This window comes from Sturnira hondurensis, unplaced genomic scaffold, assembly GCF_014824575.4.
Source record: "Sturnira hondurensis isolate 20B ecotype Veracruz unplaced genomic scaffold, ASM1482457v3 Scaffold0007865, whole genome shotgun sequence".
Classification (NCBI taxonomy): Eukaryota; Metazoa; Chordata; class Mammalia; order Chiroptera; family Phyllostomidae; genus Sturnira; species Sturnira hondurensis.
The window spans coordinates 411,895-428,084 of NW_028080496.1; the positions used below are offsets into that span (position 1 = coordinate 411,895).

The following is a 16,190-nucleotide window of genomic DNA, read 5'->3' on the forward strand; positions in this document are numbered from 1 at the left end:
AATAGAAGACGTAAGAGTGTATCATGAATAGTAAAGTTGTGTTGTTTAAAAAAACAGCTGTTTTATATCTACATATATGGAAAAATGTCAAGGGACCCCACATACATGTTGCACAGTGACCAGTGACCACACATACATGTTGTTAAATTATTTGCACATACATGCTGCACATTATAAATCGTGTGTATGTGCTACTCTGCTAATACAGTTATATATAATAAAGCAAATACAAAGGGTGAGATAATAAATGTAATCAGAGGGTCTAATGTTTCCTTCCTATACCCCAGGGGATGGGCTTGTTCACCGTCTGGAGTACACAACCCCACTCGGGAGACCCGGGCATCTCCACAGTTTTGTGTTGGTTTTAAACATTTGGAGAGCTACAACAGAGGTACAAACACAGAGTACCCGTGGTAACACCTCCGCGTCGGGGTTCACCCTGTTTCACCGCTAGGGGGCGCAGTGACTTCTCCAGGGTCACTCAGCCAACAGGTAGCATGAGAATGGGAACTCGGGCTCCACTGGGAGATGGATGGCTATTAGTTTTTTCATTCCCCATTCCACAGGGTTAGGAGAGGGGAAGGTGGGAAACAGGTCACAGGAAGGAAACGGGAGGGGGGCAGAAATCCAAACACTCAGAGTGCCCTTCAGAGTCTTCTCCCAGCGGGTCCAGGGGTGCTGAGCCAGAGAAGTACCTGGAACCGGTTCTCCACTTGGACAGTCTAAGCAATGGAGCTACCAACCTAGGACTTTACTACGGGTGGCCACACAGTGGCAGTCTCTGCCTGCTCTTGGCCACTTGGCGGGGGTTTGCTGAAGGAGATGGGGAGTAGCAGGTACCTGCCGCCCTCCTCAGCACCTGCAGACCGGAGGCTGGGACTAGCTGCTGCTGAGTCATTATGGGACCTCAAGCAAAGACCTCCAGGGCCTCCAGTTCCTCACCCAGAAAATGGAGGCCAAAACACTCAGAAAATGGGTAGGAGCCCTCCTATGCCGAAAGACTGAGTCCCAAGCCCAGAGAAGTAAAAGTGCGGCTGAAGGACTGGGCCCTGTGCATCAGAAAGATAGAGGCTGGTCACGCCCAACAGCTCACAGAATTCTGCTGCAGCCAGACCCATTACGACTTTGCAAGCCTCTTGGTCATTTACCTGCTGACCTAGGAAGCAGCAAAGTTAGGCAGGTAAGCCAGAGAGCCCAGCATGGTGGGCCTGCCAGGGGGAGGCTGTGGCCCAGGAGGTCTGCAGAACTGGGTGTGGAAGCTGTGAGCCGGCACCACAGTGTGCAGAGAAGGAGACAGGGCAGGCTGGTGAGTGAGGGTGAGAGGAAGGTGGGGGGGGTGCCCACTTGGATGGAGGAGTACAGGGAGGAGGAGCAGGGCTCCAGGGGTGTGCTGGCCAAGGTTTAACAGCAGGCTCCTGGGGGAGGAGCTAACCCTGGTTCGCAGCACGTGCCAATGGCTGTGGTGATCACAGCTCCCGTGGGTGGTTTTAAGTTACTGACGTGCAGTAGCTGACCCGCATGAAGAACCTGCTGTAATAAGGAGGTGTGCGCCAGCCCTGGCTGGTGTGGCTCGCCGGACTGAGCGCAGAAATGTGAACCAAAGGGTTGCTGGTTTGATTCCCAGTGTGCGGGCACACGCCTGGGTTGCGGGCTAGGTCCCCAGTAGGGGGCGCATGAGAGGCAACCACACATTGATGTTTTTCTCCCTCTCTTTCTCCTTCTCTTCCTCTCTCTCTAAACATGAACACATAAAACTAAAAAATAAACAAAGAAGGTACACACCTTCTTTGGGTGTCATGCTGGACCCCAGAGTACATGGGGTATGTCCACCTTGTAGTGTCCACCCCATAGGCCATCGGAGGGAGCGCACTCTGGGGTGGAGCCAGCATGCGTTGAGGCGTCCGATGCCCACTTCTGTGCACACCCCTCTGCCCCTTTACTACAGATCCTTGGGATTTGGGGGAGTAGCCACCCAGGGCTGCTGGCACTCCCGCAAAACCTACCATGTCCCATTTGCTTTGCCACCTTCTGGGTCTTCAGGAAGAAAGGAGGCCAGGCCCGGTTCCAGGGGAGGCCAGGCTGTGAAAGGACAGACTGCAGGTGGGGGCCCTGGCTCTGCAGAGTCCGGGGAAGCCCAGCAGCACCCAAGAGCCCTACACAGCGCGCAGGAACGTCCCATAGAATGAGCGAAAGGGTGGGAGGGTGGTCAGGAGTCCTGGGTGCCAACTCATGGACCTGCTGTCACTTGGAGCCTGGTGTCCCTGGGACCCACTCTCACACACACTCACTCACACACACACACACACACTCACACATAGACACACGCCCTCAACAGAGGCAAGCTCTCAGAGGGTACCAAGCTCCGGCCTCACAGAAGATGAGGGCTCCCTGGGCCAGGCCTCTGAGGACAAAGTCCTGCTCTGCAGTAGCTGCCCCCGCAGATTCCCCTGTCAATTAATGTGGCAGCTCAGTGTCTGGGGGCAAGTGGTGCTTGAGGGGCATAATGCATCCACGTCAGAAATGAGCGATGAGATTCGCCGTGGGGCCGCGGTCATGCCTCCCGCTCCACCCCCTCGCCCCAGAGGCTTGCTTTGTCATCGGGTCCATGCGCTCGCTGGCGGCATTGCCCGGCCACCCCTGGTCAGCAGGTGGCCACGGGGGACTCATTGGAGGCCCATTATCGGTGCTGGTTGTGAGGGATGATGCGGGAAAGGCCCAGCTGCACACACATTAGGCCCTTTGTCTCCGGGCCACTGGGGAAGATGAATGAGGGCTGTGGCCAGGCCGCTGCTGCCTGGGGGACATTCAGGCCGGGACAGACCCGGGCTGGGTGTGGGCTGCAAACTGGACAGAACCAGATCAAACAGGCTTACCCAGAGAGAGCCATACGAGGAAGCAGGACAGGGGAGTCCAGGGAAGCTGTGAGAGTCAGGCAGGGACTCTGCTGGGCCCAGGCCAGTGTCAGCCCCACGAGGGCTGGCAGGAGCTGGGGTTCCAGTGGCATTGTGTTAAGTCCAGGCAGACAGAGTTCTGAGGGCCACTGGGGAAACAGAGGCCTGAGGAGGCCGAGGACTTGCCCAACATCCCCTCAGGAATCAGCCACCGGGTCTGGACAAGAGCCGATGGAGGAACTTCCACAGACACCCCCATCCCCATTTGGGGTAGATCAAGCCACACAGTCCCTGGAGCAGGTCTGCCCACAGGATGGTCTCTGGTGGGAGGCAGGGAGAAGAGATCCAGGCCAACCACACTGCGGAAAACCACTGAAGAACCCAAAGCCACCTCCACGCAGAAGCAGGCAGAACCCGGGCCTGGACCACGGAGGACTGGGCGAAGGAAACAGCTGGACGACGATCTCTTCCCTCCCCTCCAGAGCCTGGACTCTGTGTCCAGAGGCCCTTCCTAAACTGCACGTGAGGAATGTGGCCTACATTGTGACCCCCTCGAAGGGGCGGTCGGCCTCACTTTTCAAAGTGGGCCCAACACAGGGAGAGCAGGACGGGGCCGTTTCTAGGTTAACACTCCCGGTGTCTCTGAGGTGGGCAGGCCGGCAGTTCCCTTTCCTTGTCACACCTAAGCTGACCCCTCATCGAGGGAGGGATGGGGAGGAGGATGCTGAAGGAACTGGAAACAGGACACACAGGCCTCAGGTTGGTTTTGAAGTGGCCTGAACGATGACAGAATTTCCCAAACAGGCGTTCCCCCTCCCACCTGACAGCCCTGCCCCCGCCCCCCACACAGAGCGTGACGCTGCCATGGATGTGTCAGGGCCAGGCAGGGATGGATAGGTCCGTGTTAATGAGTCAGGGAGCCCCATCCCTGCCTCCTTCCGTGGGCCGGAGGCTCCAGCGGCCCAGGGCAATCCTTCATGTACATCCCTCAAAATGACAGCAGCCGGGAACACCCCACCTCCCTCGTGAGATCCAGTCTCCTCCCTGTCTCTGAGGCACCCACACCAGGTAGCAACAAGAGGTGTCAGCAAAGGTGAGAGGTCACCTGGGCCCCAAAGACCCTCCCACTGGTTGCAGCCAGGGCCTCCTGGGACCCTGTTTTGGCTTCTCTCCACTGCGGGGAAGGTGGGGTCTATGGCGGAATTCTGACTTCTCGCGGGGGGGGGAGGGGGGCGGGGGGGAGGGGGGCGGGGGGGTCATCCCCTGCTCCCCAGAACCACTCCTGGGGGGCGTCAGGCCCTTCTCAAGGCCTTTTAACCAACTGTAGTCCAAGTTCCACGTGAATGAGGCCTCTGATTGCCACCCTGGGTCCTGTGGATGGGCAGGAGGCCTGTGTGCAGGCCCGGGCCCCCCCAGCACGGCTGCCCAGTCCGGCTGGGGCAGCTCTACCGCCGGGTCAGCTGCCAGGAGCTGGCTGTGCGGAGGGAGGCTGGCAGGCAGAGGGGCCCACGGCGCTCAGCGAGGTAACAATACGCCCGTGAATCATATTTACAAACACTCCAGCGAGCAGGAGACTGACGTTAATTAAATACTCACATCCTGCGGGGCCTGCGGAGCCTGGAGAGGGGGACGGGCCTGCAGCGCTGCCGGAATGCGGGCGTCTTATTAGGAAGATTAATTTTCGAGTTATCAGCGCTAATGCAATCATCATCAAAGGCCAGAAACCCCGTGCAGCACCCATACCCTGCGGCGCCGCCTCCGAAAGGAGAGGGGCACCGAGCTTGTCTGGGGAACTGCGCCCCAGCCCTCACCCTGCAAGGCCCCTCAGGTGCGGCTCTCAGGGCTCTCCCAGCTGCCTGGCTGAGGGGGAAGGGACTGGCCTCCCCGCCCCCACCTCGGACATCTGGGAGGCAGAGCAGCTGTCCTGCCCACCGCCGGCGAGGGGGGGTGCGGGGAAGCCCGGGGGCTCGCACAGACCCCGCGCCCCACATTCGTCAACCTCTCCACCTCGATTAGGGAAGGCTGCAGGGCGCTGGGGCTGCTAGTGCTGCTGGGGCTGCGGGAGCGGAGGTGGGCGTCGCTCTTGTCCCAAAGATCATTAATCCGGCCGCTGCGACTGAGCCCCGTGACCGGCGGCCATTGTCCCTGCCCGCACGCGCCACGCAAGGGACGCAGCAGTGATTGATCAGGCCCCGATGGTGTCCCTTTCTTTATGGACTTTCAAAGGCACCATTTGGCATCCTGAGCTGGCGATCGATGAGAGGCAGCTGACCCCCCTGTGGCACCTCCGGGCAGCAGGTGGATGAGCCCACGTGGGGGACGGCGGAGGGCCCATCACGTGCTCCTCCGCGCCGGGAACAGGACCGGTCTTCGCCCCACACAGGGATGCGGGCCATCATTTACCTTCTCCTCCAAGCACTGCAAGGGACGCTGGTACGGCTGCCGAGTTTCCTGATAAATTATAGCCGCCCGTCCCCGGGCCCTGCGCCCACAGGATCCCAGCTCTTGTGTAAATCAGACTAATGAAAGCCTGGGTTGTCATTTTCAAGAGCAGGCAGTCACTTCATGGGGTGTCCGCTAGGCCCCCCGGGCCTGCGTGGACCACTGGGGACATGCACACAAACTGGGATGTAGGGGCTTGGTGGGGGGCCCAGCCTGGAGAAGGCCCAGGGTGGGTGGGTGGGGCAGGTGGCAGCCACCAGGCAGCCTGGGAAACCAGCTCCACTACCTCCCAGCTGTGTGCCTTGGGCCGGTGCCTCCGCCTCTCTGAGCTGTGGTCCCCTTTCACAGGATGGTTGTGAAAATTCGATGACAGCCCGGTGCCTGACACGGAGTTGGCAGGGCACAGTGAACCGTGAAGGCTCCCTCTGTCTCCTCTGCTCCGGACACCGGAGGTGAGACCGCATAGGGGTCTCAGGGGAAGGTGGAGGCCAAGGGGGAAATGCTCACCCAACCTGGGGACATGGGGAGGATTCACTGAGCAGGGGATGTGCAAGCAGGACGTCAAGGACCAGGGTTGGGGGAGGAGAGAGGGTGCTGACTCGGAGACCCAGATGGGGGTGTGGAGTGTGAGGCAGCAGAGTTCGGGGCCACAGCGGAGGCGGCACCGAGGGCGAGGGTGAATGGGGACAGTGTGCTGCCATGGTTCTGGAATCGCCCGGCTGGAGGCTAGAGGGGCCGGCTGGACCAAGCCCCTCTGTTGGGCAGCAGGGCACAGAGGGCAACGAGACTGAGCTGGAGAAGGGGCAGGTATGACCAGATGGGGTCACCAGAGAACAGATGCTTGTGGGCAAGGAGGTTCACACACACACAGAGACAACCACACAGAGACCATCCCGGAGCGTGCAGAGGCTCCGAGATGGAGACGCACACAGACATGCAGCCCCGGTCTCAGACAAATGACAGAAGAGAGGATCCGTCTCCACAGGGCCCGGACACGAAGCACGTCTCTCAGAGCTCACACGACACTGGACATGGTGACCGACTCGTCCCGGTCTGCCCGGGACAGTCCTGTTTCACCTCGCAGAGTCCCGTGTCCTGGAAGCCCCTCGGCCCCAGGCAAACAAGGACTGTTGGAGAGTCATGACTGACGCCCAGAGACTCGGACTTGCTGCACCTGGTTCTCGGGTCCTGGTGGTTAGCAGAGTTGTCCCGGTGAGACCTCAGTGAGTCAGACATTCTGGGATCCCCGGGGCTGGCAGGCAGGGAATGAGGGTCCCCCTGCTCCGTGGTGTGATCTGAGACCAGGAGCACCCCCATCCCGGGCCTCCAGGGGCCCATCTGCACAATCAAACGCAGAGGGGGTGGGCAGCCCACTGGGCTCACCCCAACTCTGTCTTAAGCGGCCGAGGGAGCTGCATCTTCACCTGTGTGAGTGTCAGTCTCTGGGCCTGGTGATGGACAAGGGATGGACGGATGCCTGCATGCATGAATGAATGTTCATGGAGCACCTGGTACAGGGCCTGGCTCGGTCAGACCTCAGTAAATGTCCACCGCTTGTATTTATTCTCCCTCGGGATGCATGGTCCCAGGCCCTCGGCTCCCCGTCCGATGCACCTTCCACCCCATTACCCTAGAAGAAGTCCCCTCCCAGGCACAGGCAGGTGCGGCCCCACCCCCAGCCTACCCCAGGAATCCGGCTCTTCTTTGTCTTCTGCCGACTCCCAGATTGTCCCCACACTGTGGCCCCAGGCCCCACCGCAGCATCCTGAATACCCCCACTGGGACCCTCTTCAGAGCCCCCAGCTTTCGGGACTGAACTCTGACCCCCATTCTTCCAGCCTGAACCCAGCCTGCCGGAGGGCACGGGGCCAGGCCAACAGGCCCCGGGAAGCTGAGGCCCTGGCGCCCCTCCAAGCAGAAGAAGCCGACCTCAGCAGAAACTTCCCTGACAGGGACAACAGGGAGGCAGGTCAGTGGCCTGGGGGGAGCTGGCAACGTGGGGTCTTGCAGAGTCAGGAGTCAGGCGGAGGGGCCAGCAGAGAACAAAGGGGCCTTGGAGAGGAGGCCCAGGCCCAGCTCTTGTCTCCGAGATCCAGACTAGGCGGGCACACCAGGAGTGGGCTGCAGTTGCAGCCAGCTGATGACACCCACTCTGGCCGGGACTCGGGGTGCCTTGTTCCTACAGTGAGGCCGCCGGACACCCAGGGGAGCCCCTTTATGGGCAGCTCCTTGCAGATGTCTCCAGTGCAGCTGGCGGGAGCGCCAGGCTCCTCACCTGCGACTGCCAGCTTGTCCCCTTTCTCCACCTGCTGAGGCCCTCGTCACACTTCAGGGCTCTGTTTGGGCTTCCTGTCACCTTCCCCAGGAAGGTCTGACACCTCCAGAAGTTACAGGCCTCTCCACATGGTCCCAAATTTGGTCTGGGTAGACTGATCTTCCCCCTGTCTGCCCCTCTGCCCCTGAACCCCATGCGGGGCTCAGAGTGTTTCTTCCAAACATATTGAGCGAGTCCATGAATCTGTTTATTCACGGAGCTGGTCTTCCAAGAGTCATTTTGCTCTGGAGGTTCAAAAATCAGTGTTCCAGCCAAAACCCCAAGAGGATCCTGACCGCAGGCACGTGTGTGAGTGAGCGTGCAACACACCCCCAGTGCGCCCTGGGGACACGGGAGAAGCCACAGACAGAGGCTTGAGTGACTGTGGGCAGCTCCCTCAGCCGGGAAGCCACCTTTGCCTGCCCACTGGCACAATCTCCTCAGACTGAGGCATACGGGGCCGGGACCTGACTCCCGGCTGAGGGAGCTGACAGGCCAGGGGCTGACAGGCCAGGGGCTGGGCACCATCCACACCACGTGTCACCAGAATCCCACTAGAAACTCCGAGCCTTGTCCCCAGGCCTCCTGCTGCCTCACCAGACCTCCCCTCTGCAGCCTGAGGTACCCCCAAATTCCAATGCTGTGTTCCATGTTACCCACACCACCCCCCCACCCCTGGCTCTCTCTCCACCGCCCGGAACTGCCACAAGGAGACACGGACTCCCCTCCTTTTGGAGGCCCTCCAGGATGCTCCCTCCTCGCGTCCCTGAATTTCACACTCTGAGCAGCTCCATCTGTGTGTCCCTAGGAATCTTAAAGCCATTACACCCAAGGTGGACTCAGTGAACTTCCCTCCAGGGGGCTGAGTGCAGTGGGTTCTGCAGGCCGCCCCACAGATACACTCAGGAAATGCTGCACACCACTCGCCCCTCTGCTGGATTCACGATTCACGATGGCTTCATCGTTATCCTGAATACCTTCCTGCCACCCCGACACACGCGCCCTTCAACCTCACAGGAAGTCGGGGCCTCAAGCTCTTTCCTTTTCTCCCCCTGACAAAGCCAGAAACCTGGAGTCATTTGGCCTCCCGCTCCCACGCCCCGCTGCCCTACGGTCACAGCGGGTCCTGGAAGATTGCAGGGCCATCGCGGCTGTACAAGCTTGGGAAACGTAGCTCCCTGGGTCCCACCCCGGACTTACTGTACCCACATCTCCAGGGCAGGGCCGGGGTCGACATGTCAACACAGCTTGCCCGGGCTGCTCTGATGCCTGGCCCTAATCCCGACTAGCAGGTAGGGGAACCGCGGCTCTTCTTGTAACCTGTCCCGGTCCCCTTCACGTCTCCACGGTCCACAGCACCACCCTTCCCTGCACAGGGCTACGGACCCCTTCCAGTGCCCCTGGCGATGTCCACCCCTCCCATCCATCTCCACGCTAAAGCAGAGGCAACTTTACAAAAATGCAACATGTGCAGGGCTTATCTCTGCTCCAGACCCTTCTAGGTGACTTCGTGGCCCTGTGTGCTTAGTGGCTTCTGCTCACTCTTGCCTCACCCCCTTCAGACCACGCACAGCAGCCTCGCTGAGGCACAGGGACCCACAACCACACAGCTCTGTCTTGGCACAAACTGTTCTTCCCCGTTCCCTGTGATCGCGAGGCCGGGGCAAGGGTGGGGGTGAGGTCGCCCGGTCTCGCGGGATGCTGGGTTCCAGCAGCTACGCCCAGGAGCGTGCTGGGGGTCAGGCTTTCCCGCTTCTCGCTCCCATTGGTCCTGCGCCTGATGGGTAAGGTATGCGGAAAGGGGTGCCTGACTGCGAGCAGAAGGGAAATGGCTGGGCACACCCAGAGCCGTCACTGGTTGTGGGAGAAAGCGGCTCCCATCTCCTGGTGTACCCTCTACTTCATATTATGGGTATTCTCAAACAGACAAAAGTGGAGAGAATAGTGTAATGTTTCCACAAGTCTACATGGCACACCTTCCACATACTCCCTTGTAATGAACCATCTTGGTTCATCTAACCCTCTCCCAGCACCCACTTTAAGAAGGGTGGCCTGCGGATGGCAGAAGCGCCTCCACGTCCAGCTGGAGGACAGTGGGTTCCAGACCTGCAACCTGGACTCCAGGGCGCAGAAGGGGCATCGGAGCTGGGGGCTGGGCTCCGGGCCGCGAGGGGCCGCGGGGGCGGGGCCGAGGGCGGGGCTGCAGCGGGCGGGGTGAGGGGCGCTCTGCGTAGACTCGGGGCGCGCGCTGGGCGCAGAGCGCAGTCTCGGCTGTGCAGCTCCGAGTGCGCCTGCCGCCGCCGCTACCACTACCACCACCGCCTCCTCCTCCTCCTCCGCCGCCGCCACCATGCCCAACTTCGCCGGCACCTGGAAGATGCGCAGCAGCGAGAACTTCGACGAGCTCCTCAAGGCCCTGGGTAAGCGGGCTCGGACGCAACCCTTGGAGGTGCTGCGGGCACCTCAGGGGGGTGGGTTTTGGGGACCGACCCCCGGCAGCAGAAAGTTCCCGGGGAGATATATCCTCGGCGCTCGCCGTGTAGGAGCGGGAGTGGGCCCGCGCGTCCAGCGCACGTTGGCTGGGTGCTGGGCGCCTTCCCCGACGGCTCTGCCTTTATCTCGTGCCCGATAGTCGTGAGGAGAGACTTATTTCTGGAGTCCCAGGAGAGTCAGGGACTTTAAATTTGGGGACTCAGTTTGAAGCCAGGCTCTCCCAGGGAAAGCCACTCACTTACCCTTTCTGACTTTCTCATCCGGAAAATCGGAGCGAGGCAAGGGGATAACGGCTCCATTTTAAGGCTCCTACCTGCAGTCAGAGGGTGTGGAAGTTGTCCCCAGTCCAGGGACCCGAGCCCGCGGCGTGCGTGCTTCCCGGCAGGTGTGAACGCCATGCTGCGGAAGGTGGCCGTGGCGGCGGCGTCCAAGCCGCACGTGGAGATCCGCCAGGACGGGGACCAGTTCTACATCAAGACATCCACCACGGTGCGCACCACCGAGATCAACTTCAAAGTCGGAGAAGGCTTTGAGGAGGAGACCGTGGATGGACGCAAGTGCAGGGTGAGCTGCAGAGCTGGGCATCGCCCGGTATCCCCGCACCCGGCCCGTGGACCGCGCAGCCACGCGCACCGGGTTCCACCCCGCCCCCCGGCCCTGCAGCCTGTGGCGCGCTTTTCCGGCAGGGCGTGTGCACCGCGGTTTTCAGACATCTGCTTAGCCGGGCGCTCTGGGCGGGAGAAAGCCCTAACCCTTCCCTTCCAGCGCCGTCCCTAAGCCGTCTCCTGCCGAGGTTTCTGCAGCGCTTGGCGGCGACCCCGGGTGCGGGCGGCTAGGGAGCAGGAGCGGCAGGGCCGCCACCTTTTCTGTCGCAGGTGGCCGCCACCTTTTCTGTCGGCACCTCTGCCGCCCGCCCTCCCTGGTTCCTTAGAGAATAGGTGGAATCCTTCCAAAAGCAAGGCGGATTCCTGCTGGGAATGGACTGAGTGCTCTCTCTGTCTCTCAGTCCTCAAGGGCAAGAGTTTTGTATTTCTCCGTGTATCAGTCCCTGTTGAACCCCGGGTGGGGGCGGGGAGCAAGGGGCTGGATTGGAGATGGGCAAGTTTGCGTTCGGTTGACTCCCCCCCCCCCGCCCCCGCCCCGAGAGGAATGGACGGTTGGCTACTCCAGCATTTTGAGGACGGATGGGAAAATAATCGCTGCTGCCACCTCTTACATAAAAAGCGACATGTCTTTCTTTCCCTGGTATTAAGAAAAAAAAAGTACTAACAACATTCCAGAGAGTGAGGAGTTGTTTTCTCCTTCTCTGAGTGGTGCCTGTGTGATGTGCTGGGGTGGGGTGGGGGGGCGACTCCCTGGGCACAGGGTTCCAGACAGGGATGCAGTGAGGCAGCCCTAGGGGCACACTTACCCAGCACGTGGAATTTGGCCCCCGGAGTCAGCCCGGCCTGAACGTGATGTCCAGGCTCAGAGCCAGGCGGGGATCTGAGCCCCTGTTACCAAACTGATGGTAAAAACAGGAGAGCAGCAGTGTCGTTAGAGAGACAGCCTGGCGACAGGCAGGGCTCCAGTTGGGGACAGGGATGCTGGCTACTGCCAGAGACCCCGATTCTGGTAAAAATGCCAAGGGCCCCACCGCCTCATGCGTCTCTCTGCTTTGGGCAGACACTGGGGAGGCGGCAGTCTGCTCCTTTTGCTTCCCACTTCCGTCAGCATGAGGACTCTTCAGAGGGCTGTCTAGTGTGGTTTTTACACTTTTTTCCCTAGAGGGACATCACCTAGAAACAGGCAGCTTTTTTATTCTCGGGGCCAGAGACCCCCCCCCCCGTTTCTCCCAGCAGGCTGGCATTACCCCCAAATCCACGCACACAGGGAGGGACCAGAGCCCCCGATCTCCCTGCAGATGTGGTTACACACACACGCACACACACACGGTGTCTTGGCTGTTGTAAAATTTTGTAGTTCCGACGTGAGGGTTCTTGCCCTTAAAATCCAAATTGCTTGAAGGGTAGTCTATAAATGGATCATTGCACACTCTGAATTTTATTCCTGGAGATATAAAGGCCGCCCGAGCATTGCTGCCTCGAGTCTGTGCGAGACCAGGGATGCGCGTGCCCCGGCCGTCTGCCCCCCGGGGCCCTGAAGCTGGGCTCAGAGGCGCGGCAGGGGGTCCGAGCCCTGCTGACGGGGACCATGTGTTGCTTCTCTAGGCAGCGGTTATTCTCTGGCGCTCATTGTTGCTGGCACTCCGGCTGCCGTGACCGTAATTCATGTCGCTAACGGTTTTCCTGCCCACAGAGTTTGGCCACTTGGGAGAATGAGAACAAGATCCATTGCACACAAACTCTCCTCGAGGGGGATGGCCCCAAAACCTACTGGACCCGAGAGCTGGCCAACGACGAGCTGATCCTGGTGAGGGCCCCTGACCCTGTTCCCCAGACCGGGCGCCGCTGTGAGCGTGTCCTCTCTTGCCCACCTGGGGAGAGATTTTGTTGGCCCCGGGGTAAAACGCTAGCAGAAAGCCTGAGGTGTCCCTTTGGGTCAGAGGACCTCATTGTTCAGTGAGGCACCGCGGGGGGCTAGACTGACACCCCCCAGAGTGATCCCTCCCTGCGGTGACTTGGCTCCCTGCCCCAACAACTCCTGAGGCATGGGCCCTGTGAGGTCTCAGGGTTCACTTTTTTCCCCTTCTCACTCCCCGTTCCTCTGCCTGGGAAAGATTTCAGAAATTTCCTCACATCAGCTCTGGGAGCCTCAGAGAACGTTTTCACCTCCCGCCCCTCTCCCCGCTCCCAGACTTACAAATTCCAATGGCCTTCAGAGCCCGGCAAGTCCTGCTAACTTGGGAAGTGTCTGTGTGGGCCAGACATTCGGGGAGGGGGCCTGAAAACTGGGCAGGGCGGGCTCTACCCTGAAAGTATTTGGATTAAAATATGGTCAGCAGCCCCGGCCACACAAAATTTACCCGAAGGAGGCAAACTTAGACACCCCCGTAGTTTAATCACAGGCCGCCTCCGCCTTCATCATGTGTTTAGGCAGGAGAGCAGGACACCCCTGTCACTCTCCCTCTGTATTCAGAACACACCCGGCTTTCCTGGCAGCCACCTTCGGTCCACCAGACTAGGAAACGGAGGCCCTTGTGGGTCACCAGAAGGCAAGAGCCTCTGTTCTCCACAGGCGAGTCATTCACACCCGCCCTCTAGGACGGCCTGCCCGCCCCACCCAGCGCCACCCGGAAATGTGGGGAAGGACTCACTGCCCGGACCTGGGTGGGCGTGGCCCTTCCCTTCCCGGGATGTGAGGGGAGGGATCAGGTTGAAGTCTGCTCCCCGAGGTCCCTCTCCACCCTGGGGTTCCGCACTTGCTCTGTGAGAAGTCCAGAACTCAGCTGTCTCTGTGACTGTAGCCCAGGCTTGCTGCTCTCGTCCTGTCCTGTGACGATTTCCCAGGCTTTCTCCTTCCTGGAGCTGGTTAGCCCGCAGCCTGGATAATGCTGTTTCCAGGGAGCAAATACCTGACGCGGTGGGGGTGGGGGTGGGGGTAATCGGGGACAAGGACATTTAGGAGAAGAGGACACACACGGGTTCACCGGTGCCAGAGTTAGCAAAGAGGGAGATGGTTCTAGAATTTTTGAGTGTGACTGAGGCCGAGTCGGCTCAGTTCGCTCTGTGAGCAGCTGACCCGATGAAGCTCCGCAGTAGCCCAGCAGCCAGAGCGCCCGAGCCCAGTTCCGCCAGGGGGACTTGGCCCCCTCCAACCCCTGCGAGGCGCCACCGCGCAGGCACAGCCTCCGTGGCTCGGCAGACGTGCACACGCACTGCAAAGGGAGCGCTAATTCCCGGAGTGTGGAGTATGAAATGCGGGCTTTTATCTCGAGAGTTATCCTCATTAACACATCCAAATGCAGGGAGATGCTGCCTCGAATAATAAGAGGCAAATTAATTCCAGCGACGTTGACATAAGCTGTCCCCCGGGGCCAGCAGCACATCGCTTCCCGAGCTCTTTTGAAAACTGAGTGTCAGCCCTCAGACCACTCTGGAACATTCTACCGTGTCTTTTGGGAGCCTCTCAGCCCAGTTTCCAGGCCGAGAAGGATGTCTCAAATGTGACTGGAGACACAGTGCATCCTCCTCGTGTCCTGGAGGCGCGAGTCGGACTGGGTGAGGTGCCAGCTCCAGTCCTTTCAGCGCGGGTAGAGTTCAGTCCGCGAACTCGGGCCTTCCCGTGACAACCTCCTCGGAGAGTTTGGGTTCTGAGAGGTGAATGTCGGTGGGAGCTCTCCCCTCCCCCTGCGCATACACACAGAATGGCCCACTGTCCTGGCTAATGCAGAGATGATAAACGGCAGGACAGAGGGCTGTCCAGAGCAGGAGCTCCCTCCAGAGAAGGGAAGCCGTGATGAGGATTTGCTTCCTTAGGAACCACCGAGGACGGTGTTTCCCTGAAACACACGCCTTGGCTCGACGTCCTAGCACGTGCTCTGTGACAGCATCTCATCCCCAACCCAGGGACCCCAGCGAGGACCTGAGGGTCCACACAGATCCAGGGCTTCCAACCTCACTGGACCCTCAGACCTCAGCGAGAATCTGACAGATAGAGACCCTCCAGCAGAAAATCATCCCTCTGTACACAGACACCCCTGTCAGGGCTGCAGCTTGGGGAAGTCTTGTTTTTTGGGGGGGGCGGGGTTGGCTTTGATTTTTAAAAAGCATCTCGGTTTTTCTGTCCCACTCCCCGTGAGCAACTGCCGGTCTGGGAGAGTCGACTCAGCTGACTCCCGGGCGACGTGACTTCAGGGGCCGGGAGAGACCAGTCCCCCCCCCCCCCGCCCCCCGCCCCGTGTGCCGTGGCTCGAGTCCTCCCTGTGGCAAACCCGCAAACAAAGAGCCGTAGAGTTGGGCGGGAAGGAGCCCTTGGGACCATCTCGTTCAATTCCATCCAAAGAGTCTCAGGAGTGGAGGCGGGCCAAGTCGTGGTTAAGGGCCGATGCTGCGCTCTTGCAGCTGAGACTGTTTTCGAGCGTGCAGGTGACTGAGTGCTAGGGCTGCAGCCTCAGGCTGTCGCCCCGGCTGGACAGCTGCTTCCCGGGAGGCACTTCTGTCCCCTCTCCCACCCCTCCCATCTGCTGGTCAGCGTTGGACCCCAGGGCTCCGGCTGCCCCCAGCCCCGTCTCCCTTGAAGTCGTATAAAGAGAGATAGAAATCGCTCCAGGAATGCCCAATACGACACTCTCCGTTTCAATTTAATTTCAAAACCAAAGCCCGGAAACGTGGATGGCTGATGTCAGCATTCACCGGTTCCAGGAGCAAAGGAAGACTGCATAGAACATAATTCTATACCCCTGGCTGCCTCTCTGCCAACACAGAGCTCAAGGGAGGAAAAAAAGAAAGAAAGAAAGAAAAAAAGCCCTTAGCACTTAGCGTGAGCACATGGCACAGGAAATTGAATGTCTGTTTCAAAGAGTTTTTAACAGGGCAGTAAGTAGCCTTATTAGTGATATGCTTTAAACATTTTCCTTCCCTTCTGCAGACGTTCGGCGCCGATGACGTGGTCTGCACGAGAATTTATGTCCGGGAGTGACTGCGGCCGTCTTGCTCCTGCTCTGGGGGTGCGGTGCATGTCCTCCCCCCCCTCCCCGAGGAATGTCTTAGGTCTGAGGTGCCAGTGGACGTCCCTGCCCCCGCTGTCGGCATTAGGCGTCCCATTTCCCCACGCCCGTCTGGTAGAGCTTCCCCAAGGCCTCCGGGCCGTGTCCCTGGCCCCCTAGTTTGGCATCTGCACGGTTTCTTCATTAAACTGGTTGGACACGTCTCAAGGCGTCTCTGTTCTTTGCACTGTCTCTCTGCTTGGACCCTGGGCTGTGCCTGGCCCCCCACCCCTGCCCTCGCTGGCCTGGGCCGTGCCCAGAGCTTCCCAGGGGCTGTGGGCTGGGCTCCCCCACTCAGCACCGGAAGGTGTGTGGAGCTCACTATGGTGTGTGCTCTTTGCATTCATTGGGGTGTTGGTGGTTCCCAGCAGGAAAGGGGGACACATTCAAAAGGGTGAAGTGA

The 16,190-nt window shown here is 59.9% G+C and overlaps 3 protein-coding genes across 3 annotated transcripts in view; 2 read left to right on the forward strand and 1 right to left on the reverse strand.

Moving 5' to 3' along the window:
* DNAJA4 (DnaJ heat shock protein family (Hsp40) member A4) overlaps positions 1–3,656 on the forward strand; it is a 25,708-nt gene extending 22,052 nt beyond the window's left edge. The window contains exon 8 of the mRNA XM_037053437.1: positions 3,644–3,656. The gene's annotated coding sequence lies outside the window, so the exon portion shown is untranslated. The remainder of the gene's footprint in view (positions 1–3,643) is intronic.
* The window catches only part of SKIC8 (SKI8 subunit of superkiller complex), a 20,934-nt gene extending 11,657 nt beyond the window's left edge, over positions 1–9,277 (reverse strand). Inside the window, exon 1 of the mRNA XM_037053444.1 lies at positions 9,129–9,277. The gene's annotated coding sequence lies outside the window, so the exon portion shown is untranslated. The remainder of the gene's footprint in view (positions 1–9,128) is intronic.
* Positions 9,278–9,913: 636 nt separating this feature from the next.
* On the forward strand, positions 9,914–15,955 carry CRABP1 (cellular retinoic acid binding protein 1). Its single transcript, XM_037053445.1, has 4 exons — positions 9,914–10,067; positions 10,526–10,704; positions 12,439–12,552; positions 15,670–15,955. Exons 1-4 carry the CDS (start codon positions 9,998–10,000, stop codon positions 15,718–15,720), a joined length of 414 nt encoding a protein of 137 aa, XP_036909340.1. The 5' UTR covers positions 9,914–9,997; the 3' UTR covers positions 15,721–15,955.
* The last annotated feature ends 235 nt before the right edge of the window (positions 15,956–16,190 follow it).